This window comes from Arachis ipaensis, chromosome B3 (genome assembly GCF_059453495.1).
Source record: "Arachis ipaensis isolate K30076 ecotype BB chromosome B3, ASM5945349v1, whole genome shotgun sequence".
Taxonomy (NCBI): domain Eukaryota; kingdom Viridiplantae; phylum Streptophyta; class Magnoliopsida; order Fabales; family Fabaceae; genus Arachis; species Arachis ipaensis.
The window spans coordinates 145,205,471-145,233,426 of NC_142438.1; the positions used below are offsets into that span (position 1 = coordinate 145,205,471).

At 33.3% G+C, this 27,956-nt stretch overlaps 2 protein-coding genes across 3 annotated transcripts; one reads left to right on the top strand and one right to left on the bottom strand.

Annotated features, from left to right (window-relative positions):
- Positions 1–3,138: 3,138 nt before the first annotated feature.
- Positions 3,139–6,287, bottom strand: LOC107634023 (uncharacterized). Its single transcript, XM_088510238.1, has 13 exons — positions 6,221–6,287; positions 5,830–5,953; positions 5,641–5,721; positions 5,481–5,563; positions 5,291–5,388; positions 4,848–4,985; positions 4,616–4,725; positions 3,916–4,273; positions 3,770–3,823; positions 3,592–3,681; positions 3,428–3,514; positions 3,270–3,332; positions 3,139–3,177 (listed from the first exon to the last, which is right to left on the bottom strand). The coding sequence occupies exons 1-13, from the start codon at positions 6,285–6,287 to the stop codon at positions 3,139–3,141; spliced, it is 1,392 nt and encodes a 463-aa protein (XP_088366364.1).
- An 18,199-nt stretch (positions 6,288–24,486) lies between these two features.
- Positions 24,487–27,710, top strand: LOC107632118 (V-type proton ATPase subunit F). Of its 2 annotated transcripts, none has more exons than XM_016335778.3 (5): positions 24,487–24,748; positions 25,229–25,330; positions 26,068–26,149; positions 26,747–26,829; positions 27,268–27,710. In XM_016335778.3, the coding sequence occupies exons 2-5, from the start codon at positions 25,268–25,270 to the stop codon at positions 27,430–27,432; spliced, it is 393 nt and encodes a 130-aa protein (XP_016191264.1). In that variant the 5' UTR covers positions 24,487–24,748; positions 25,229–25,267; the 3' UTR covers positions 27,433–27,710. The 2 variants fall into 2 exon arrangements, with proteins under 2 accessions (XP_016191264.1, XP_016191262.1); XM_016335776.3 differs by having other exon boundaries at positions 24,529–24,748; positions 25,262–25,330.
- The last annotated feature ends 246 nt before the right edge of the window (positions 27,711–27,956 follow it).

Here is a 27,956-nt window from a genome sequence, read left to right on the forward strand (position 1 = left end):
TAAACGCTGCTTACGCCAAAACTGAGGTCGAGTTTTACTACTGGTTTGACATTCTCCAATCCGAAGATCTCGCAATCTGTTACTGGGCTAACAGGATTGAGTATGATAAGTGGACTCAACATCGAGACGAAGGTCGGAGATTCATGCATATGACAACTAACATCTCCGAGTGTGTGTAAAACTCCATACTAAAAGGTGTGAGGAACCTTCTAGTTTGTTCGTTGGTGAAGTCCTCTTATAGGAGATTGGTCGAGCTTCTTTATCCGTAAGGGAAGAGAGGCAGAGGCACAGTTAGGGACTGAACAGCAATTTAGTCAGCATCTGATGAACACAATAGAGGCTAATATGAAGGCATTAAGGTGTTTCACCATGATTTTGTATGATAGGGATAATTCTGAGTTTACTATGGCCGATACTACTCCAACTGGTAACTTCTCACTTGTCTCTTACATAGTGTCCCTAAGGGATTAGACATGTGACTGCGGATTTTTCCAAGCACTTCATCATCCATGTTGCCATGCCTTGACATGTTGTGCATATTCACGTTTGAGTTGGGCAACCTATGTGCGTGAGGTGTATCACCTTACCTCGGTCTTCAATGTCTACCAGATGGGATTCACTCCTCCGGTCCTAAAAGGTTTTTGACCACCAGATGACGGTCCCACAGTCACACCCGATCCCACCAAGAGACGTGAGTCTGAAGGGCGTCTCAGGATTACTAGGATCTGGACTACCATGGATGAGGTTGATCCTGTAACACCCTACCACACAGAGCTTTACCCTCCCCCTTATTGGGGTAAAAAGGTACAGAATAGCAAGCTTCAGGCTTAACCTGCGAAGCCAAGTTTGGTCGGAGAATACTTACATACATATATACAATCCTAAGTTTTCCAAAATACTCAAAATAAACCCTAGTTTTCCATCAAGCCTCTATGAGGTACAAAAGTAAAGCACATATATTAAGAAGAAATCTATACATATATATATAGCAAAACACAAAAAAGCCCATAACCTAACTTCGCTGAAACTGAAACTCCAGACGCCTAGCGTGGTGTCTCACAACTTGCATCTGAAAAAGATAACATATGTATGGAATGAGAACCGGAGGTTCTCGGCATGGTAGTAGTACCCACATAAATAATATATAAGGTCTCGGAAAAGTCAGAGACAATTCTAGAACTCCGACACTCAGATTAAAAACTTAGAGTTATATTTTAAACTAAAAACCAGGTGAACTATCTATGGTACTTAGGTCCTAGTCCAATTTTAACTTAACACCTCAATCTCTCCTTCCTCCAATCCTCCAAAGTCCTGCCAGAACCTGACACATTCCGGTAGCTAACCCGGATGCCGTCTCTCGACTGTGCATCTCCAAGAGGCATAAAATTGGAGGATTAGTACCCTATCACCTTCTCCTTGAGCCATACACTAGGGAAAATAAATCGGGAGATTGGTGTCCTACCACCTTCCCCTAATGAGGTTGTGCCATATCGGTCGGGGATTAGTGCCCTGTCATCTTGCAGACAGAGAAAGAGAATGTGAGAAAAAAATGTCGGGGGATTAGTGCCCTACCACCTTCCTCACATCCCGCACAACATAATCATAAGAAAATTCGGGAGAATGAATCGAGGGATTAGTGTCCTACCACCTTCCCCATATCCAACACATCACAATCACAGAGAATACAGGGAAAAAAGATCGAGGGATCAGCGTCCTACCGCCTTCCTCACATCCAACTCATCAATATCATCATTTCTATTAATTATGTCTCATTCATTACTCATACATTCATACATTTTCGCACTTCCTCAAATATTTCACATCAAATCATTTCATTATTCATATCATACATCACCTTATTCACCCTTCCCAATTCAATTCCTCCACTTCACAACCCTCCTCTAAGGGTTCGCTCTATTTCCTAAACTTGAAAGACTAAACTTTTAGTGCATAATTAATCTAACATCTAAGATTTAAATTAAATTAAATTAAGTTCTAACAAAACTTCTAACTTAGTTAAACTTTTAACATTTAAAACTTATAAATTCTAACAGAATTTCTAATCACTACTCTAACTACTATTTGTAATTTAAAAATTCTAATAACGCTTATAATAAATTCTAAGCAACTTAATATTACTAATAATTCTGGTCTATCTTAAAGAAAATAAATTTCATTCACTAATCTCTTCATGGATGCTACTAGCAATATGGACAATTCCGTCCAACCGATAGATGGTGCGTTTGGGAGTGGGGAGATAGCGAAATGTAATTCAAAACAAGTGAATTTGAATTATATATATATATACACATTCGATTTACTAATAGTGTACGTTCTTTATAAATCGAATTTAATCAATTCGGTTTACTATGGGCTATAACTCGAAATCAACTGTTTCGATTTACTATAAGTAGCTTATTCCGAATTTTTTTTTTTACCGAAGATATAGAAACTCGAACCTGCAACCTCTTAATTGAGTATGAGGGAGACTATGCCATTTGAGCTATTGCTTCTTGGCAACTTATTTCGAATTTTAAACCATACTAAATTAAAACTTGTTATTTCGATTTACATATATACATATTAATTCGAATTTTATTGATTCGATTTACCATTAACATGACTAAATCGAATATAATAAATTTGATTTATATATAAATATCAAACAAAACAACAAAGTAACGTTATTACATTTAAGACATCCATATAATATTGGCTTGTTTTATTCTATTATTTATTTTTGGAAAATTAAATTGATTTGCATATTCATCATTTGCGCACTCATTGAAATGTGAATCACTTATGCAACAAAAACAAGAGTTGCCCTTTTATTAAACAGGTAAATTTTCATTTTTTGTAGTCTATTATTTAAAAGTCAATATTTTTTTTTCGAAAAATCAGTTATTCGTATTACTTGAAATACAAAATAAATATAAAAAAATTATTATTTACTTAACATTTGTATATTTTATCTAATTATATATGTTTTAATGCATATGAAGGTCACATTAAAAGATAAACATAAAAAATTACGAATTTAATAATACTCAATAACTGAAAATCAAATGGATTTTCAAAGTTAATCATGTACAAAAATTAATATGGATTAGGAAAAAGAAAGTAGTTCTAAGAGAATTACTATTCAACTTCATTGCAATACACTTTGCCTTTCCTCTCCTGAGACAAAATAAATTTAAGTATAAATTAGTTAATTAAACATATTTTTATATATAATTAAAAGATCACACAAGGTGGGGAAAAATCATCACCTCTGCAAATATGCGCCTTTTATTCATAAGTTTGGTCTTTGATCTATCAATAATTGACTTTATCTACAAGATGAATCATGAAATAATAAAATAACATAAATATACACATAAATAAAAAGATACACACAACAAAAAAAAAAAAAGAAGCTTAGCTATACTTGTTCTCGCTCTTTCTTTATTTCACTTTTTGTTAACAGCTCAGGATCTTTCTCTCGAGTACCAGGAATATATACCCTTGCTTCAACCTGTTAGAAATTAAGTAAAATATTAGTAAACTAAGAAATTGAGTTTATCCAACAAAAACAAAATTTATTTTGTTAACCTTTTCTAAAGTAGGTTCATAGAGGCATGGAGTATCTTCCTCTTCATGGTACGGTATAAATGTAAATAATTGCTGGATGACTTTATTTCCCTAATATAACAACGATAGAAAAATTTAAATATTTGATAATAAATAATTTATCTTTATTAATAATTTATTAATTTTTTAAAAAGCTAACCAGCATATAATTTGAAAAATTTTCTTCTCCCAGAAAATTCTTGAGAAACTTGAGCTATTCATAAAAGGAAAAAAAGTGTTAGAAATAAATCAAAATTAAAAACATATTAGATTGATTAGAGAAATGAAAAACAAACAACAATATACCTGTATAATTGAAGACCATGATGATAGAATTAATTTTTGTCCATCAAATCTTTCATAATATTTTGGACATTTATCTTCCTTAAAGTACATTAAGACGTCCCAATAGGCTCTAGCAGCATTGTTGAACATTTGTTTAAGAGGAAGTGCAGTTTTAGCTTCCAATGAAGTGCTCTCTAGTTGCTTCAAAATGATGTCTTTAATATATTTTCTTAATCCATCGTAAGACTCTAATAATAATTCTTCAGTTTTAACAAAAAACTTATCAATTTTATCGCAGTCAAATATCAAAGCTAATGCTTCACCGGCAACAACGCAAGTTGCATCTTCTTTGAGTAAAGATAAGAATTGACAAATTGCCCTGCATCAAGAATCGTAAATTAAAGCAAAGTTAAACATTAACCAATTTCTTTTATTTTCAAAATAAATAGCAATTTTATGAATTTTAATATTGGATAATTAGTCGCAAAGTTGTACTATGTATATTTTCCTGTCATTTATAAATTGTAACAATTAAGATCACATTGAGAATTTAACTTTCATGCACCCAAGAATTTTACACAAACATTTAATTAAGTATTATCACATTATTAAAAATATAATTTTTAAATTTATCTAATTATATATTATTATATCAACAAAATATAATTTTTTATGCATTAAAATTAAACTTTTATATAAGACAAAAAGTTAATGTACTCACCCTTGCCAATGACCATATATAATTTCCCAGCTATCTACTTTTGTAAGTAAGAACAACCAAGCATAAATCAATTTTGATAGATTAGCAGCATAGGCTTGGTTTTTAAGTGCCTGAAAAAACAAAAAGAAAGAAAAGAAAAGATTCGTAAGTAAGTAATAATAAATATATACAAAACAGATCATACTTAAATTAATAAAACATTAACTAAGGATTAATTAAGCGAAGTATTTACAGCAAGTTTGGATTTAGGACAGATATATTCCCAAATCACTTGCATGACTTCTTGAATTTGCTTTGAATTGCTTGCGCAGAAAGATGTGACTATGGTCAAACACTCTATAAGAGCAATAAAGCCGCATGGTTCCAAACTCTGCATGGAAAAGATTAGGATTTTGTTAAATTTCGAACATCTTTTCATATATTTATATTTAGAGAAAAAGATAAATAGGTCGTTGACCTTTTGATCAGTTGATATTTAAATCCTTAATATTTTTAAAATTTGGACATATTGATCTCTTATGTTCACTTGGATCTGTCAAACTCAATGAAAAAATCAAACGTGACTCCCGTTATACTGAGCGGTCGATAGAATACACACATGAGAGAATTTATCATTTTCTGTTATATTTATTTATTAATAACTTAAAAATATTATGAGATTGTATCCTAAAGTACCTTGTTAGGAGTTTGCACTAGTTCAGTAACTAAAGAAATTGTGTATACGTATATTTCTTCTGCATTATCAGTTTCAAAAGCTGTTATTGCCATTAACCCTGAAATTAAAAATATCAAGTTAGGTTATAGTTATTGCCTAAGAAAAATAAAAGTCAATTAGCCTATTAAATTTGAAGAATTTAAGACGAACCAAGAGCTTGAGAAGCCAATTGTTTCTCTTTAGTCAAACCTTTTTTAAGGCAATTCAAAACTTGGTACAGGTAAGTAACGAAGCTGGAAAAAAAAAACACTCATTAATAAATTTAAATCTATTTAAGAAAATTGAACAATTTAATAGTATATAGCCTTACCATTTTTCTAAAATACTGTCTTGATTTCCTTCGTTAAAGATTTTAATAAAAGCCGCTAATCCTTCCTCTCTAAAAGAAGCCCTTCAATAATGAAAGAAAGCAAAAAAGTTACAATAACCATATCAAAAATACAAACGTACCATATAAAATAATTTTTGTTTAAAAAAAGAAAAAAAAAAAGCCACATACTTTTTGTGTTCCAAGTGTTGCATCAAACATGAGAAAGTTGTCATTGGAGCACGAAACGGGGCAAACGCACGCTGTGGCAACACATGATCTTCATCGTTATCAACTTCATCATATCTTCCTTTACCTTTATATTAAAATAAGAGGAATGCCCAACAAATAATAGCTCAAATGACATAATTTCTTCGTACTCATTTAAGAGGTTGCGAGTTTGAATCTTCATATTTTTAGTTAAAAAAAAAAAAAAAGAATGCTAGGAACCAGTAATTTCAACTTATTTTTTAGTATAAAACTTCTTGAAAGAGTAAAAAAAAGTCAAGACTAGGATACGAAATTAAGTAATAAAAGGATAAATTTATGAAGAATTAGATCACAATTCATGTGATATAGTTACCTTTCTTTCTCTCTCCCGTCTTGGCACCTTTCCTCATGTGCACACTAACTTTCTTCATCCCCACCATCTCGTTTTGAATAAGAGAACACAAATTGTTTGATCTTGAAAATTTTTAATGAGACTTGTGTTTTATTATAGGATGGAATATATAAAGAATCACGAACTACATCTACTTTATTATCTATGCATTTTCTAATTTTATAAATACTACTTGTTTGCGAAGATTTGTTATCTATTTATTTTTAAATAGCGCTACTCTGGGATTTTTTTCTAAATTAAAATAAAAAAAATCTTTAATTTAAAAATAAATATTCTATTAAAGATAGAATAATTTTTTTTCTTGGAATTAAAGATTCTTTTATTTTAATTTAAAAAAAAAAGACTGTGTTTTTATTCTTTTTATTTTTGACGGGCACCGTATCTATCTGTAGTAATTCTTGCTCTTGTGACTCATCACTGTCAAGTGACATGGCACGCCTTTCTTTCTTTTCTTTCTTTTTATTTATTTAATTTTTGGTTATCCCAGAATTAAATTATTCACAAATTCTAATCCAATTTAATTTGTTGATCTGATTCGGCAGAAATTTCATAAGAGATATATGGGTGCAAAATATTTCTTAGCGAGAAGTGTACATAGGAGATCAATTTTTTAAAATAAAATATTCTATTCATTTCAAAATATGTAAAAAAAAAATTAACCACTAAAAATAATATATTTAGGCAAAACTATTATTAAGACTATTTATATTCATCGTTCAAGAATCAAGACTAATCATTTTTAGAGAAATAATCTTTTTAAAAAGAATTGTTCAATCTTCAATCAACAATAATGACGATTTGATAATTCTTCTCTCTAAATAATTAAATATCATTTAAGTAGATTCTTTTTAATAATTTTAATTTAAATTATCCTTTTTATTAATTGACCAATCTTAACGGTTCTTAGAAGTGATTTTTCCTAAATTATTTTGTTATTCTTGATACGTTCTTGAATTTAATATTGTTATTCCCATATGGTTCATGATGAATTTTTTTTTCCAGTATCATTAATTAATAATAAGTATTATTACCTCGATGAACTATGGGATACCCTTCGCGGAGAAGGGAATTTAGGGGTTGTTTAGATGAGTTTTTAAGAAAATATTTTTTTTTGAGTTATTTTTTTTAAAGATTTTATAAAAAAATAAAAATAATTTTATATTTGGATATCTCATATAAAAATATTTTTTTATTTATTAATTATGTTTGGGTATAACAATATAAAAGTATTTTTTGTTTATTTATTATGTAAAAAATATTTTTTTTAAAGAAAAAATATCGTTTAAAAAAAGATGTAAATTGTATTTTCTCAAAAAAGATGTTTTTTTATTTTTTAATACTTTTACTTTTATTATTAGAACTTTGCCAAATACGTTAAAAAAAAGATCTTTTTTATCAAAATAATTGCACCCAAATAAGCACTAGATGCCATTTTTGAAAAAGGTCTTTTTTTTTAATGATAATTTTTTAGAAGATTTTTTATAAAAGTAAAAGTGATTTTATGTTTGAATATCTCAAGTAAAAATATCTTTTTATTTATCAATTATGTTTGGATAAAATGAGATAAAAGTACTTTTTGTTAATTTATTATGTGAAAAATATCATTTTTTTAAGGAAAATTTTTTTTTTAGAAAAAAATGTAAATTATAACATCTCAAAAAAGATGTTTTTTTTCTAGTGCTTTTAATTTTACTATTAGAAATTTGTCAAACACACTAAAAAATAAAAAAAATCTTTTCATTGAAAAAATATCTTTTTTTATCGATTTAATAGTGCCCAAACAAGCACTAAGTATTTGTTTAGATGTCATTAGATGATAATAAAAAATATTTTTTAATAAATTTCTTTTATTTTTAATGTATTTGTTAAATTTTTAATAATAAAATTAATAATATTAGAAAAATAAAAAATATTTTTATATTATTATATTTAAATATAATTAATAAATAAAAATATTTTTTATGAAATATTTAAATATAAAATTATTCTTATTTTTCTATAACATCTTTTTAAAAAAATTAACTCGAAAAAAAATTAATAAGTTAGGTTCAGACTCACTAATTAGTCTAGCCTGTCAGGCTTGTTTGGGCCTTTTAATATATAATTATATATATAAATAATTTTTTTTATTATTAACAAAATAATAAGATATTTTAAATTTATTATATTTAATTATAAATAATTTATATATTTTAAATACTTTAAAATTTAAAAATTCTTATAAATATTAAATATAATATTTTATATATAAATATATTTATTAAAAAATATTTTTTTAAGTAATATTTTTATTTTTATAAAAAAAAATTAACAAACTTTTTAACAGACTTCAGACCAGGCCAGACTTAGTACTTTAAAAAAAATTTATAACTAATAGACTGCAGATCAGGTTCAAACCAAGTTTATTAAGAATAAAATTTGACCTGATTTGACCTGTTTTCACCTCTACTCATGTGTTCTGTAGTTTTCAACTATATATGAATAATTTACATAGTCTATTATCTTACATAATATATTAATATACGGAGATGAAAATATCAAATTCACTTCAACGATTTGAAAACTTTCCAAGTGTATTGTTATACTGGTTTATCTTAATTATAATATATATATATATATATATATATATATATATATATATATATATATATATAATTAAGATTAATAATTAAAATTTTTTAAAATATTAATATATTGATATATTTTAAAACTTTTTAAAAATTTTCAGTTTCACCTAAAATTTCCATTTGATTATTGTATCTTTTTTTTCCGTAGATTTAATACTTACTCGAATCTTTATTTATTTATCAATCTTATTTTAATTTTAGTTCTTAAAATCAATTTGGTTTAGTCTTTATTTTATAATCGAGTTAATACTCAAAATCGTCTTCGAAAGATACCTCGATCTCCATATTAGTCCCCGAAAGATAAAGTTAATCAAAAGAGTCTCCGAAAGTTACACAAGTTAATCACGTTTGTCCTTCCGTTAACTGCGTTGGTGACCTGGCTAACTGTTGCTGATGTGTGTGGTTAGCCTCCAACGTGGAAGAGGCCCACGTGTGATGACGTGTTGCTGACAAGGTAAGTTTGAGAAAACAGTTCAAATGAGTCCCTAAGTGTTTGAAACCTAATCCTAAATTCCACGATAAATAGGTCGTCTTCATCAATCAGATGGCCATATAGCTGGGTTCGTGTTCAAGTTGGTGGTTTGGGGCAACGATGGAGGCCGGAAATGGAGGCCGTGGTGGCGGTGTGTCGTTGTTCTCGAACGGGAGTAATGGTTCCAGCGCCTCAATGCGAAGCCGGAGGAAACCCCATGAGGAATCATGTTTCTGTGGGTTGAAGGCTGCGATAAGAAAGTCTGGGACAGCGGAGAACCCAGATAGACTATTTCGTGCATGTCCAAGGTACCGGGTGAGTGTGGTGTAAGATTTTAAGGGTTTTTGATGTTGTTTTGTGTGTTGGAATTTTGTTTGATTTTTTGTTTTGTGATTTCTGAATTTTCAGAAGGGCAGTCACTGCAACTACTTTAAGTGGGTTGAGGATGATGAGTATGAAGGGATGGGCCAAGGTGCAACGAAGAAAGATTATGGGGCTGAGCTGCAGGTTGATAGTGACTGTGATGAATGGAGGTTGAAGGTGGCATGGAGACTGGGCAGCTTGGAAGCTGAAGTAAAAGCATTGAAAATGTTAATAGTTTTCCTGTTTGTGGTAGTTGTGCTTAATGTGATTGTTTGTAGTTTGTTGTGTCGTTCCAAGTAAAGCAAATTCCAAACACTTGATGGTGTAATGAGATGAATCCATTGAATGAGAATAGATGTTTCATTTGGTTGTTTTATATGAAGACAACACAATCCAATTGAAAGGTTCCAAACCAATTCGGTTGACTATTAAAGTAACATGTACTAAGGAATGGACATAATCAGTAGTGAAAGTAGTGTTAAACATTGAGTAGATAATGTAAACATAAAACAGACCAGATCAAAGTCATAAGCTTTTACATGAGGATACATAACCTAAAAAGTATCCTAGACCAAAATAAAAGGGCATAGTACAACTTGCATTGACATAGATAACCAAAATGTACATAATGTCACTCCAACTGCCCTGTGCAAAATAACAGAAAGTATCCTCACACAAAAAAACGAGTTCAACGACAATACAATTCAACACTAATCAAAGTTGTTTATCAGTCTTTCTTGGGGGCTTGAAGGCCGGAGTAGGAACGAAGGTCATAAAGTCAGCCAGTTTTTTAGCAGTGGCTAAACTAGTCCCCTTGATTGTCTCAGCAGAGATAGCAACTGGTGCGGCTACAGTAGCTTTGGGAGACGACTGAATTCTGGCTTTCCCTTTAATGACCTTTAGCTTCGATGGCCTAGCAGCGAGTTGTTCCTACACAAATTAATGGTACATCTAGATTTAGATTTAGCTTATTAAATAAATGAGAGTTATGAAATAGCTAATGTTTAAAATGAATCACATATGGCTGATTACCTGTTGTGTTTCTTGTGTTGGTGGTATACTGTCACACTGGCTAACATCAATAATTGTCGGGGTCTGTGTTGGTGCTGCAGCTGGATTAGGTTCAGCTGGGACAGTAGTTGCTTCAGGGGCAGCCCCTTCTGCAGCAGGGGCAACCAGAGCTAGTTGCAGCTGCAGCTGCCTAGCATGCTCCTCAGCTTCAGTTGCTTTCTTCTTTGCGCAGCTTCGCTTGTTGTGTCCTATCTCACTGCAATACATGCATCTGATAGGGCTGTGACTTGGGCTGTGACTTGGGCTGTGAGGTTGTTCTGTTGGGGTGACAGGTTTGCTTCTGGGACTGAGGATCAATTCTTGTGGGTTTCTTCACAGGTTGGGAGCTGCACTTCCCCTGTTTCAACCCTGCTGCTTCCACATTCACTACTTCATCCTCAATCTGGTCTACTATACAAGGCTGAGAGATACAATGCTCCAGGTAGATATTGATCAGATTGTGGTTTCTCCTGCAATCCCTGCACATGGCAACCAAGTCTGCGTCTGTGACCAAGCTTCTCAACCCTGATGAAAGAGGAACTCCAGGATCTTTCCACCAACAACTTCCAGCTTCAATGTAACCCAACTCCCTATAATAACCCCTTACAAAGAAGACGTCAAGCGTGTCTCCTTCAACCCCCATCAGCACCTCTGTATTATCGGGTTCGTATACCATATCTCCTTCAGCATTCTTCTTAAACAGTCCCCCATGGTGAAACACAAAGGTCATCGGAGGACCTTCCATCTACAAGCAGAAACAAGAAAACCTCCTTAGCCCACACAGATTGCAACTGCCTATTCTCAATCATAACATAAGAAACCCTAACCCCAAAACAAACATGCAACAACGAAAACTAACTCCCATTAACATCAAACACCCATAACACAATATCATCACAACGGCATTCAAAGCAATGTATTCTAACCTTAAACAACACTCACACAAACCCCTACCCCTAAAGACAGAGATATACAGAACGCCACCCCTAACACATCAGCCTACAAACTGACTTCAAAAAAAAGGAAAAAACTTTAATGCTTACCTCTAACCGTCACGCTTGCTTCTTCCACAAACAATGTTGCTAACAGCTGACGACCGCTCTTCTCAGTACCTACAGCTACTCGGCTTTGATCGTCAGCCAACGAGGACAAACGTCGATGGCGATGTTCGAATGCAACGTGAAGGGGTTAGGGCATGGCTTGACGGAGACGAAACAATTTTGGAGCCAAACGTGGAGATACTCGTTATGGAAGAGGGTGACTCCACTCTGCAACGTTTTGAATCCACTATCTCCACGAAACGACGCCGATTCATGTCTATCTGGACATTCCCTTAAAACGGCGTCGTATTCCTTCTCTGCCAGCATGGAAGTTAACGTGCCACGTGAGCAGACGTTAGCCATGTCATCAAGCAAATTGACGGAAGGACGAACCTGATTAACTCGTGTAACTTTCGGGGACTCTTTTGATTAACTTTATCTTTCGGGGACTAATATGGAGATCGAGGTATCTTTCGAGGACGATTTTGAGTATTAACTCTTTTATAATCTAAGCATTGTGTATTTCTATTTAATATATATACAGCATTGTGAATGAAAAGTACGATAATGAGGATGGGTTTAGAGGAATGAAGACGGCAGTTAGGAGTCATCATGGAATTGGTAGTATAGGGTTTGGATTTAACTCTAATTTTATCTATGGATCGATATTTTTATATAAATTTAATTTTATTCTATTTGCGGGTTAAAAATATCCCAACTCTAATTCTAATCATCTTAATCTGTGTATATCCAATTCAATCCGTAGATTATACAAAAGATGTAATATTATTATATAACTTGATAATAATTTAAAATAAAATTGACTTTTATATAAAAAAAAGTATTAAATTATCAATTAATGATCTTTTTTTAGTGGCTAAGAATCTTTTACATTTAGTGAGAGGTCTTTGGTTCAATATCAACTTAAAATATATTTTTATATAAGTATATAACATATACATATATAGGGTGCACGTTAATTGAATAGGGTTGAAGCTCAACCCGCATCCTACCCTACCCGCACGAGAATCCTACCTTAACGGCAGCAAAGAAGACCCGTTAAGATTAATTGTGGCGGTTCAGTTTTGAGCTCAAACAATAATGGTGCTTGTGGGGGTGCTAATATAGGGTTTTCCACCGTTAATATGGCTAAATTGTGGGGAGTTTATATTAAACTATTTGATCTTATCTTATCTTTATCCTATCTTATTTTTCAGAAGTTTGTTATGCTTATACTTTTTTAAAGTTTTTTATACTTATCTTTTTCTAACAGAATCATCTAGAAAATTTGATTGTTTTAATTATTTTAAAAATTTATAACCAATTTAATATAAATAGGTAGTATTGTTCTTTATATTAGACACAATAAATTTTTTTTTATCTTTCTTTTCTTAGTCTTTCACAATTTTATTATGGTATCAAAGTCATGGTATCCTCCTTAAGGAGGATAAGCTGTTATTTTTCTGGTAATAAACCACCGTACTTCCTTTTCATATTTTTGTCATAGTTTCAACCCCCCTTTATCATAGTTTCAATCCCATCCCACATTGAATAATTAATCTTCCAATCTAGCTCACGATCAAACCAATCTCTATTATATCTATCTAAGTGAAAATCTTACCTCAGTCTTAGTTACTCCTGTTCTAACAAGAAACAACTACCATTCATGGAATAGATCATTCACTAATCACTATGGCCAAATTTCCAAAAATAAATATGGACTTTTTTCCGGCAGTTTTGTCTGCCTATCAGTTCCGTCTGTACTTCCTGCACTTCCTTCTTTCGCCAGTTTCGTCTGCACTTCTTTCTTCCGACAGTTCCGTCTGCGCTTCCTTCTTCTGACAGTTCTGTCTGCACTTCCTTCTTCCAACAATTTTGTCTGCGCTTTCTTCTTCCTTTTGCATTCTGTTTAAGTAGTTCCGTCAGCACTCTTACCACGTTCTACGCGCTCTCTAAAGATCGCTGCTTGCTCTCTCTCCCTCAAACACATCATCTCTTTCTTTGTTTTTGCAACCGGCAGCCCTAGCTCCGTCGTGCCTTTCTCTTTCTCTGCATCACCACGCAGCACGTACGCGTCTTGCTCTGCATCACCACGCTGCATGCGTCTTCCTCAACCTTTTCATCGAAAATTATCCAAGCTGTGGATTATTGACACTTCTATCCACCAGCTTGCAGGGGCGTATTAAACCGCTTATTCTTATCTTATCTTTATCCTATCTCATCTTTCAAAAGTTTGTTATGCTTATCCTTTACTAAATTTGTTATGCTTATCTTTCTCTAACGGAATCATCTAGAAAATTTGATTGTTTTAGCTATTTTAAAAATTCATGATCAATTTAGTATGAATAGGTAGCATTATTCTCTATATTAAACACAATAAAAATTCTTCATCTTTTCTTTTCTTATTCTTTTATAATTTTATTAGTTTATACGAGCTTGAAGCTAGCTGAGAGTCTTGGGTTCTTAAATATTGAAGTTGAGTGTGACACCATGGTGATGAACTTTCTCAACTGAAGAGATTTGCAAAAACATGGTTCTTCGTCTCTTATTGAAGCAGTTAAGGATCTAGGCAAAGTATTTGATGGAGCTTTCAAAAAAGTTTCATGAGATGGAGCTGCTTAAAGTATTTATAATGTGGTCCAACTTATTATGATATATTTACTCATGACTAACAAAATTCTTTATATTTGTAAAACAACCTTAAATATCTTTTTTTGTGATTAGTTACAAAAAGAAAAAGAAACAAAACAAGAAAAAAAACAAAAGATAAAAATAAGACATCAAACAGAACTCGAGAGAGATCTCCCTAATCACAGTCTTATTGGAGAATCTATTCTAATTCACGAGGTGGACGAGACTCATGCTAGAGAGAACGAGCGTTCATCAACCCAGAAGGAACACAGCCCTCGTAGCGAGCAACAGTGGTAGCATGAACCAGTAGTGGAGGCAATGCCAGAAATAGCCAAGCAGTCGTGAGCACACCACCAGATTGATGGCAGCAGCCGTGGCACATCAATCTGGATTAATAAAATGATCTATAGCTCAGCAGTATCGTGAGGCTAGGCTAGCGGAGGATATGGCAATGGTGGCATCGGAGCAGGAACTGTGATCAGATTCTCTTCACCAATGGAGGCATGCAGCGGTGCATGAGAACTCTGAAGGAGGATAAGCCGAATCACCGTGCTGTCAATCCGGGTTGTGTACTCTTCCGAGTTGGGTCTTTGTTTGACCTGACCCAAGACACAAAAATAATTAGCGGCTATATTTGCATCACGGAAAATCAAGGCAAAGCATCTTGCAAGCAAACAAGGTGCATGAGTGGTGACAAGGTTGAGCTTTCTATCCCTGTTGATGGTGTTGATGGTGGTGGTGCTCGTGATGGTGCTGATGATGATGGTGCCTATAAGAGTAGTGGTTTTCATCACAATCGGGATGGTGTTGTTGAGTTTGAAGTTGGGGCAAGTAAGGAGAGCAAGGTGAATAGCTCAAGGGATGATATTGATGATCATAGTGACATGGATGTAAATAAGATCCTTAGCAATTATAGCTTTAGTGAAGCTGAGGCATTGACTGATGAAATAGAACAGTCGCTGCAACTAATGGAGGCAACAGCTATTGAAACCGGCATGGAGGCTGAGACGCATAGAGGAGGAGAGTATGTGATCGCCGGGTCGGGTTGGTGGGTTAGGCTATGATTTTCTAATGGTTTAGGCCCATTTGTGGGCTTGAATCTTGACAAAAAAAACTAACGCGCCACGCATGCAAAACTTAATGTTATTAGTGACAGAATAGACAGAAAGACTAACGTAATTGATTTTAAATCTTTCGAAGACAATTTTGATTAATTTAATCTTTTGGAGATTAATTTGGAGATCGAATAATCTTTCAGGGTTCAATTTAACTATTTACTCTACAAACATCAATAACAATTTAAATTTTATGCACTTATCATTATAAAAAATTGTTATATAAACAATCAATTATATTAATAAAAATTTTCTAAACATTTAATCCCGTTATTCATTAAAAAAATATATCAATAAAAAATTAAAAATAACTAATTTTTTAAACCTATTACTTACGAAATTATCTAATCATATATGGGATTTTTTATTTTAATAAATAAAATAAATATAATAATTACTGAAATAAATAATTTAAAAATTTATTACCGAAATCCATCACCCTCTCTTATCTCGTTCACAGTGTAAACGGGATAAGAGAGGGCGACGACTATATATACAACTCGTTAACAGCGTTTGATCGGGCACCAATTTGAACTTTTTAGCCACTTTTTTTTTCTCTTTTTTACCCCTTTCTGACCATACAATCGATAAATACGACAATAGTGCGCGCAGCTGGTAACGATGGAGACATCAACAGGATGAACGAGACTTCGCATTACGCCGGGACAGCCGACTTTACGGTTAGTTCTGCTTCGTGGAATTTTATGCAGTCCCATATAGATATATGTGTGTATGTAGCCATAGTTAGGATAGTCGTAAAGAACTAGAATATTGTTTGTATAGTGAGGAATATGTCACTGGTAGAAATTTGTAACTCTCTTTATTTCACCTGTGTTAGGTTGTTACTACATAATTATTAATTTAGAATTCTATTTTATTTCTTTTAGTTTCGACAAATTTATAATTAGATTTTTTATTATTTTTTAATTTAGTTATTATACTCCTTTTAATTTTATAATTAAATTTTTTTATGTTAAATATATTAAAACTAACAGAATAATATTTTTTTTGAAAAATATGTAACTAAATATCTAATTATGTTCTTAATTATAAAATCTATAATTTATAAAAAAGTATTTATTTAACTTTAATATTTTTTATACTGAAAAGATCTAATTACAAAACTTAAAACAGTGTAGGAATTTAGTAAAAAAATATAGAAACCTATTTAAAAATTGAGTGATATTATAAGGACCGTTAAACTTAAAAAAACCAATAAACGTTTTAAAATTACTTATAGATAAATGTGAACATATATTTTTTCTTCAGAGACCTCGCCTTCTATTACCGCGACGAGTAAGTCATACCCTTCCTCCACTCGACGCCATCGTCCCGTATCTGAGGGAGGCTAGATTCGGCGACATGGTACCTTAGGAATTTCACATTCGACTATGCCCTGATTACGACATTCGTGGAGCGATGGTGTCCAAAGACCCACACATTTCATCTCCCGTGGGGTGAGGTCATTATCACCCTGTAGGATGTGGTGTACCACCTAGGGCTATACGCCCACGGGGACCCTATTGGGGGGGTGCTTCCGTGACTTCGGTAGGTGGTACTAGACGGAGACGTGGTAGTTGGTGGAGCGGCTGCTGGGTGCCAGGCCTCTGGTGGCTCCACAGCAGGCGGCGCAGAGGAAAGAGTCATTCACGCTGAAGCTTGTATGGCTGCGGGATCATGTCCGATAGATGCCCCTGCGGACGGTCTAAAGACCCTCCGACAGTACGCTAGATGCTACATCATGTTACTGATCGGAGGATATCTGATGACGGACTAGTCGAACAACTTGGTCCATCTGCGTTAGCTCCCATTTCTTGAGGACTTTGGGCGTTGTCTTGGGGCTCGGCCGTGCTGGCTTGGACATACCAGTCATTGTGCTCGGCGGCACACCAAGGCGTCACGAACATCACTGGTTGCACTCTGCTGTTGATGTCCTGGATATACCAGAGATTTTCTCAGTGGTGTCCACCGGAGCGATCCATCTACATGTATCATATGACTGTGAGGTAACATCTGTTTATATCTTTATTTAGTTATCAATTTGTAACTTGTTACGACCTTCTGCATGATGAACTGCATGTTGAAAGGCAGATACGGAAGGAACCGTGCGACCAACCCTCGAACGGCTCTAACTCCTCCACGATAAACATGGAAGCCCGCCTATCACAATGAGTAACACGCATCTTCGAGATGCCTTCCCTGTTCTTCTCAATGGCTGCCCTCAACCTCTGGGAGAAGCGGGCGTCTCTGAAACAAACTCCTTGTCATCACCCTGCTTAGAAGAATCACTGTCGTCACTATCGGCAGCGTACTCTTCGTCAGAGTCTTCCTCACCCATCTCCATATCCTCCACTGGAATGGCGACATAAATGGGTGGTGGTGCGAGAGGTCGGTCGTCCTGTACATAGGTCGAGTGTACAGAACCACCACCACCAACATCTCCAACCTCGGCAGAAAGCTCCATCACTTGCTCCACCATGATTCTCCTATGGATGTCGAACATGAGTCGCATATGCTCGTCCCCTAGAAGCCGAAATAGTCAAAACCGAAAAACTTCATTACCCAACGGTGCCAGCAACCTATACCCCACCATTCCGACCTCCCTCGTTTCTATGCCACCAAGGTTGCTCAAAATCAAACTCTTCAACTCGGACAACGAATTCACACGCTAAGTGTGCAACAGAATAAGATTCTCACACTCAAATATCACCCCATTGTCATTATTTTTCATACGACAATTGGGATAAATACACACAACTATGTATACGCTATTACTGGCCATTATTGCCTTCTTTTTGTGAGAAAAACGGGACAGAAGAAGATATGAGATGAATGTAGAGAATGTCAAGGGTTAGACATCCTTTTATAACTGATAGAAAATTGTCTCATTGTATCGGTAAACGAAATACATTTACACTTATCTCATTTACACTGTCAACGAGATAAGCCTCCACTGTAAACGAGATAAGCCTCCACGTATTTCGTTCACAGTGTAAACAAGATAAGAGAGGGTGACGAATTTTGATAATAAATTTTAAAATTATTTATTTTTGTTGTGATAAGGATTATGATGTGGATGCCCATTCATTATGGGCGGCTCACACATTCTCAAAAATAAATTACATTAAAGAGGTTTGAAAATGTAAATATTTCACCTCTATAAATAGTGAAGCATAAATGTACATACGTACGCTACAATAACAAATAAAAATTCCTTCTCTTTCTATATATCTCTGAGTCTTAAGTTGATATATATATATTGGTAAATATTAATACTAGAGTCTTGTATTTACATTTTTTATATTTATTATATCTTCCTTATTTATTTATTTTATAACACGTTATCAACACGAGACTCTGATCAAATATTAGGAAGACTCAGGTAACAAATTTTCATTATGTCGAAACTCTCTCATCTTGAATTTAATGCTCTTAATATATTTGAAAACAACTATTTATCATGGATACTAAATGCTGAAATCTATCTTGATTCAATGGATCTTGGAGATACCATTAAGGATGAAAATAATACATCCCAAAAGGATAAAGCCAAAGCCATGATTTTTCTTCGTCGTCATCTTGACGAAGGATTGAAAAATGAATATCTCACATTAAAAGATCCTGCAGATATGTGGAAAGACCTTGAAAAAAGGTATAATCATCAAAAGACGGTGATACTTCCTCAAGCCCGATATGAATGGACGCACTTGCGTCTATAGTATTTTAAATCCATAAATGAATATAATTCAGCAATGTTTCGAATCACCTCATGAATGAAATTATGTAGGAAAAAGATAACTAACAATGATACATTAGAGAAAACTTTTTCAACCTTCTATGCCTCGAATGTGCTCCTACAACAGCAGTATCAAGAAAAAAGATTTAAAAAATATGCTGAATTAATTTCCTTCCTTCTTGTTGTTGAACGTAACAATGAGTTGCTCTTAAAAAATCATGAAGCACGCCCAACTGGCGTCGCCTCATTTCCTGAAGCAAATGCAGCAAATCATTACCCCAAAAGAGGTAAATGGCAAGGTTTTAGCAACAAGAAAAATAATAGAAAGAGAAAGAATTACATTCACAAGAAAGGATCTCACCAGAAGTGGGATAAGGAAAGAAACAATGGGCAAAATAAATCAACAGAGGATATGTGTTTCTATTGTGGTGGAAAGGGCCATTGGTCACATACCTGTCGTACCCCAAGGCACCTAGTCGATCTTTATCAAACATCTTTGAAAAAGGACGAAAGAAAAGGAAACGAATTTCGTTCCAAATGATGCTGAAAATTCCACCACTCATTATGATGTATTTGATTTTTTTGAGGATCCTAAAGGAAATATTGGTCATTTGATCAATGATAGAATAGTTTAATATGTGAGATTGTTAAGTATTCATGTAAATAGATAATGTAAGAAATTTATTGTTAAGTTTTATTTTATATGTATTTAAGTTTCAAATATGATGTATATAAATAATGAAATATTAATGTTTATATTTAAGAATTTTGAAATCATTAAATGTGTCAAGTTTTAATAATAATATTAATAATAGTGATAATAATAAAATTTTAGTATATGATAGTATGTACAGTGTTTCTTAGAAAAATAATTCCAATCAAAAAGTCAATTTGAGTGTGCATGTATTACTACTCATTTTATTATTATTTATCTTTGAAAAAAATGGCAAGGATATATAATGAAGATGTATGCCTTGCAGATAGTGCAAGTTCGCACACCATTTTCAAAAGTGATATATATTTTACTCGTCTTGTGCCAAAAAAAGAATATGTTAATACTATTATTGGCTCAGGCAATGTGATCGAAGGCTCCGGAAGAGTTATAATTTTGTTTTTTGGAGGAACAAAATTCATAATAAATAATGCACTATTATCTACTAACTCTCTAAGGAACTTATTGAGTTTTAAAGACATTCGCTGAAATGGATATCATATTGAAACAATGAATGAGGAAAATCATGAGTACTTATGTATCACAACTCATGTTTTAAATAAAAATATTATATTAGAAAAGTTACCCTCATTCTCATATGGGTTATATTATACTAAGATTAGTGCAATTGAATCACATACCATTGTAAATCCGAAGTTTACCAGCCCAAATGAATTTATAATTTGGCACGACCGATTGGGTCATCCGGGAACAACCATGATGCGGAAAATTATTGAAAACTCCCATGGACAGTCACTAAAGAACCAGAAGATTCTTAAATCTAATGAATTTTGTTGTGCTGCATGTTCTCAAGGAAAGTTAATTTTAAGGTCATCACCAATAAAGATTGGATTTGAATCCCCTGAATTTCTAAAAAGAATTCAAGGCGATATATGTAGACTTATTCATCTACTATGCGGATTTTTTAGATATTTTATGGTCCTAGTAGACACATCTTCGAGATGGTCACATGTGTGTCTATTGTCTTCTCGCAACCTGGCGTTTGCGAGATTACTAGCTCAAATTATTCGATTAAAAGCACAGTTTTTAGAAAATCCAATCAAAGCAATTCGTCTTGATAATCCTGAAGAATTTACTTCCCAAGCCTTTGATGCTTTTATTGTATGGCTAATGGAATAAGTGTTGAACATCTAGTAACTCATGTTCACACACAAAATGAGTTAGCAGAATCACTTATTAAACGCCTCCAATTAATTGCTAGACCCTTACTTATGAGAACAAATCTCCCGACTTCGACTTGGGAGCATGCTATTTTACATGCCGCAACACTTATTCCTTTGAAGCCAACGAGTTACCATCAGTTCTCTCCTATGCAATTAGCTTTTGGCCAGCAGCCAAATATTTTCTATTTAAGAATATTTGGGTGTGCAATATATGTTCCTATTGCACCACCTTCTCACACAAAAATGGGACCCCAAAGAAAATTAGAAATATATGTTGGATATGATTCTCCTTCTACAGTAAGGTATCTTGAGATACAAACTGGGGATATATTTAAAACCCGATTTGCGAATTGTTATTTTGATGAATCAAAATTTCGAACATCAAGGGGAGAGAATAAGCTTCCTAAAAAGGAACTTAATTGGAATGCATCATCCTTGATGCATTTGGATCCTCGATCAAGGGAATGTGAACTAGAAGTTCAAAAGATTATACATTTGCAAAGAATAGCAAATGAATTGCCTGATACATTTTTTGATACAAAGAGGATAACCAAATCTTATATAACAATGGAAAATGTCTCAATTCGAATTGATGTTCCAGTCGGACAAATAGCCACTGAAACCAATTCACGCCAGAAGCGTGGCAGGCCTATCGGTTCCAAAGACAAAAATTTTCGAAAAAGAAAATAGGTAAATACTATTCCTGTGAAAAAAGACATAGTAAAGACACTTGTATTTGTCCAAAATTCTGATATAGTTTTAACGTCAAAATACGTTCAGATACTTGAAAATTATGAAAATGATGAGATCCCGATAAATTATGTCTTTACAGGAGAAAAATGGGACCAAAATAAGACAATTGTCAATGAAATATTTTCATATAATGTGGCATTAAATATCATGCATGAAAGCAAGGATCTTGAGCCAAGATCAGTCGAAGAATGTCGACAAAGAAATGATTGGCCAAAATGGGAAGAAGCTATGAAAGCTGAGCTAGACTCACTTGCAAAACGTGAAGTCTTTGGACCTGTAGTCCGTACACCAGAAGATGTAAAACCTGTTGAATACCGATGGGTATTTGTGAGAAAACAAAATGAGAAAAATGAAGTTGTACGCTACAAAGTTCGACTTGTGGCACAAGGATTTTCATAATGGCCTGGTATAGATTATGAAGAAACATATTCCCCTATAGTGGATGCAATAACATTGCGTTATTTGGTCAGTTTATCTGCATATCATAAATTACATATGCATTTAATGGATGTGGTAATAGCCTACTTATACGGCTCATTAGATTGTGATATCTATATGAAAGTCCCTAAAAGACTAAAGATATCTAAACCATCCAATGAATATTCGCAAGGGTTATACTCAGTCAAATTGCAAAGATCTTTATATGGTCTAAAGCAATCTGAACGAATGTGGTATAATTGTCTTATTGAGTATCCGGCCAAAAACGGATTTAAGAATGATGATATCTGCCCATGTGTTTTCATAAAGAAATCTACATCTAGATTCATTATAATTGCCGTGTACGTTGATGATTTAAATATCATTGGAATTCCTGAAGAGATTCCAACAATTATAAAAAACTCTAAAAGAAGAGTTTGAGATGAAAGATCTTGAAAAGACAAAATTTTATCTTGGCCTGCAGATCGAACATACAAAAGATGGGATCTTTATTCATCAAACAACATACACAGAAAAGATCTTGAAGATATTTTATATGGATAAGTCACATCCATTGAGTACCCTAATGATCGTAAGATCTTTAGATGTGGAAAATGATCAATTTCGTCCTAAAGAAGAAAATGAAGATATATTTGATCCTGAAGTACCATATCTTAGTGCCGTTGGAGCGCTAATGTATCTTGTTAATAATACACGACCCAATATATCATTTGTTGTGAATTTACTAGCAAGATATAGTTCCTCTCCAATCAGAAGACATTGGAATGGAATCGAACAAATTTTTCGATATCTCTATGGAACGGCAGATGCAGGATACTTGTCTGATCCACATAAAGGGAGATCTCAAATAAGATACATGTTCACATATGGTGGTACATCTATATCATGGAGGTCCACAAAACAAACGATAGCGGCAATATCCTCTAATCATGCTGAAATACTAGCGATATATGAAGCAAGTCGCGAGTGTTTGTAACTCATGAGTTTGATTCAATATATTCTGTCATCATGTGGACTAATTGACTATAAGATAGCTCCAACTGTCCTGTTTGAAGATAATACAGCATGCATTGCTCAACTTAAAGGTGAATACGTTAAAGGTGATAGAACAAATCATATTTCTCCCAAATTCTTCTTTACTCAAGATCTTCAAAATCAAGGGATAATTGATGTCCAACAGATCCGTTCAAGTGACAATCTGGCAGATTTATTCACAAAGTCACTCCCAAAATCCTCATTTGAAAGATTGGTACATGAGATTGGGATGCGCTGATTTCGAGACATTAAATGATGTCGACAAGAGGGGAGACTGTACTCTTTTTTTCTTGGTCAAGTTTTTTTTCATTGGGTTTTTCTTGACAAGGTTTTTAATGAGACAATCTCATCACAAAGAATTTTGTACTCTTTTTCTTTCACTAAAACTTTTTTTTTCATTGGGTTTTTCATTATTAAAGTTTTAATGAGACATAATCCTAAATGGTCATTCAAAAAAAGTGTTGTGATAAAGATTATAATGTGGATGTCCATTCATTATGGGCGGCTCACACATTCTCAAAAATGAATTACATTAAAGAAGTTTAAAAATGTAAATATTTCACTTCTATAAATAATGAAACATTGAAACATAATTGTACATAGGTACACTAAAATAACAAATAAAAATTCTTTCACTTTCTATATCTCTCTGATATATATATATATATATATATATATATATATATATATATATATATATATATATATATATATATATATAATGAGATAATTATATTAGTAAATATTAATATTAGAGTATTTTATTTACACTTTTTATATTTATTATATCTTCTTTATTTATTTATTCTACAATAATTTTAATAATTATTACATTTATTTTATTCATGAAAATAAAAAAGAAAAAGTCTAGGGACCAGCAACTTTTTTTAAAAATTGGCCAACATTTAATCATCAAAAGAAAATTGAATGATCCCACACCATTGGATTTAATCTCACACCATTAAAAACACTATTAATATACAAAACACAAAAATTGCTGCCCTAGCACTCCTCAATACAAAATCCATCATATATGTCTTACTCAATAATAATGGAAAGCTCTCGCTAAACTGGCATACATCAACATTATTACATTAAACTCCAAAAAATAATAGAAGTTAAAAATTTCAAAAACCAAATTGACATGCATAATTTTGGACTGATCATCTTGGAGAAAGAGAGGCCATTATAGGAATAGCGCATTAATCGTTGCTCCATACCACCCGCACACCTTCCTACCCCCGTCGCCAACCGTTGCTGTTGGCCTTGCGCCGCCGCACGCCTCTCAACTTTTCTGTCGCATCAACCGTCCAGTTACCGGCCTTCCGATCTGGTTCGTTCTAATTTTCCTTTATTCTGAGCTGAAATTTTTTTGCGGTGTAGTTATTCTGATGTTGATGCTGGATTGCTGGTTGTGCTTCGATCTTCCACAATATTTCGTTTAGGGTTCTCCACTTCGCATTCTGTTTCTCAGTTTATTATAGATCATATTTATTTTGGCTTCCCTGTTTGTTATTGAGAGAAAAATGACCTAGTTAGGGATCAAAATGTCTCACGTGTAAGATCTGTTGTTGTTGTTGTCAGTTCAAAAGCACTGCTTGACTGAGAATTACAAAATACATTGAGGATTTTTAATCTATATGAAAAATCTATTGTTGAAGATTCCATCCAAGTTTTAAGGGCATGCCAAATTGGCTCACAGTGATGATCGTATAATATGATATTGTTATGCATAACATGTTTTATGAATGAATTGCATGTTATTGTTCAATACTAAGTACTCTGTGTCTAATAAACTATTGCTATTTTACAGTATCTCCCATCTTTTCTTGTTTGTCATCTTCAGGCCCCAATGGCTAACAGAGCTCAAATTCCTACAAAAAACTCAGCTCTTATTGCCATGATTGCAGATGAGGTAAAAGTGTAGCAATGCCTCGCATTCTTCCTTATAACAACTGCTATGTTCTTGTTCAAGTTGCATGCCTTTTAGATTTTTCCTAAACATTATTAAATTTTCTGTTGTGAAGGTTGAAATAGCTATCGAGCCTATTGGCTGACACATAGAATTCACTTCCTCTAACTTATTATTTCAGTTTGCAAGTTGTAACTGAGAAAATAGTATGCCTGTGTGTGAACTTCAACGTTCTCATCTCTAAATAACATGAATGCTGACTAATTTATGTCATATACATGTTTTCTTGTGAATTCTGATCATATTGCCTAAAAGTTAGCAATTGAAGTAAATGTGTATATTAAGGCCCATTCACGCGGATTGATAGAACAAAGATGGGTTTTTCTAGTTGTCTTTCTCTAAGTGTCATCACCCTGATTATATGTTTATAGGTCTGCAACAAGAGTTTCCACGATATTTTTGAGATCTTTTTTGCTATTTGTATAAAATGATTTTGCACCGCTGCAAATTAAATAACAAAATATGTTGTTCCTGGTATAGAACAACAAAAGGTATAAGAATGGTTGAATGGTTCAGACTTCAGACTGATTAAAAAATCAGTGGATTGAAGGTGCTAGTGTATATGAGGAAACAAGCCATAAGATGTGTGAAGGGGTCAAATTGTATTTTAATATTTAAGCTTATTTTCTCCCCCTTCTATGAAACCTGCATGTTTATGATGGCTAATACATTTTACACAGGATACTGTTGTTGGATTTCTGTTGGCTGGAGTGGGAAACATTGACATCCGTAGAAAGACAAATTATCTCATTGTGGATTCAAGTATGTGATGGAACTATATTTTACATTGTTCTTTGTGCATGGTGAAGTGACTTCCTACCTGTTTAACTAACTCTAGATTCTAATATATAGATACCTTATAAAATACAGCTTTTGTAAAGTTCATGATCTCTGTAAAGGACTTTCCCTCTGAGACACTTTGAGAAGTTGGAAAGCTATGCTTTGTAGATAACACTTTTAATTATTTTGCCCTTGTATAGAGGAACTCTTGTCCACTATCTTGTATTTTGCTTGTGTTCAGCTAGATGAATTTCTTCCTTAGATCCTTAATAAAAAAAGCAAAGCCTATCTTCTTATAAGCTCTTATTTATAATAATTTTATTGATAGAAAATCATTTCACTATGTACAATTTAACTAGTAGGAGATATCCTGTAACTAGATTAGGAAGAAAATACAGAAGAAAGCGTCAAACCTTTTTTTCTTTTTTCAGGTTTTGTTGTGTGTCTTTTTTTTTGTGTGTGTTGGGGTGGGGGTGGGGGGTGGGCTTAAGGATTAGTTTTCCTGCTTTCTTTATGGTCAATTTTAAATCAAGTTGATTTTACCCAAGTTTATGTTTCGCCACTTTGGTTTGTTTCCAGAAACAACTGTCAAACAAATTGAGGATGCATTCAAAGAATTCACAACAAGGGAGGATATTGCAATTGTGCTGATTAGCCAATACGTAAGTCATATCTTCTTTCATGATAAATCCTATATTTTATGCATTGCAGCAGGTTTTCAAAACTTACGCACGAACTTTTGGTTGAACAATTTTCCCAATGAATAATGCTATACATCATGGTACTTTTTATTCAGCTGACCAAAGTGGCACTATCTATGCCGTTTTCCTGCTTTTCAGAAGTCTTTCCCGTGGGTTTAAATACCTAATTAACCTGGTTTCCACAGTTACTGTTATTGTTGGTTCCATTTTAATTTCATTCAACCATTATTCTATGTGAGAGTCAAAATGTATTCAATGCCATTTGCTCATTGTTTGGCCACCTTAATCACTTGATTTTTGCTTACGAGCTTGGGTTATGACTAGCCTTTTTTTTTTTCGCCCCTTTTATTTCTCCATTTTGATCACACTGGGAAGATCCAACACTTTTTCACTGTGCAGGTTGCAAATATGATAAGGTTTCTGGTTGACAGTTATAATAAGCCTGTTCCTGCAATTCTGGAAATCCCTTCCAAAGACCATCCTTATGATCCTGCACATGATTCAGTTCTTTCCCGAGTAAAGTATCTCTTTTCTGCCGAATCGGTGGCATCTGGGAGACGCTAAATTCTCCCTTTTTGGTTGCAGCAGCAGCTTATATTTTTTGTTTTTCGTGTACCATATGGTTAATAATCAATTGGTAAGATTCATGTGTTACTATAGCTTAATTTTATTTTGTTTTTCATTTTATTTTCTGGTGATAAGTCAAGCCCTGTCATGGAACATAAGGATGGGCAAATGTTTTGTGGTGTCATGAACAGGCTCAGATGAAAGATGTGCTTATGAGAAGTTTGAAGATGGTCTAAGTTTGATTAAATGTTAAGATATAGAGTTCTGATTTAAAATATGATGGTAAAATTTTGGGGATGATCTTCCAAACAAGATGTTAGATGACTATAAGGTAGCGTTTGAAAGTTGGGACTCGGAGAGGGATTGTGTCCGAAATTTTTAGGGATGGAAATTAAAACTTTTGTAACATTTTTTTTAAATATTCTTATTTAATTTTTTAAATTTTAAATTTACCTCTCAGTCGTGATATTTATCTTAAACTAAATATGGTACTTAAACATAGTTTAGTCTAGCATATTTTA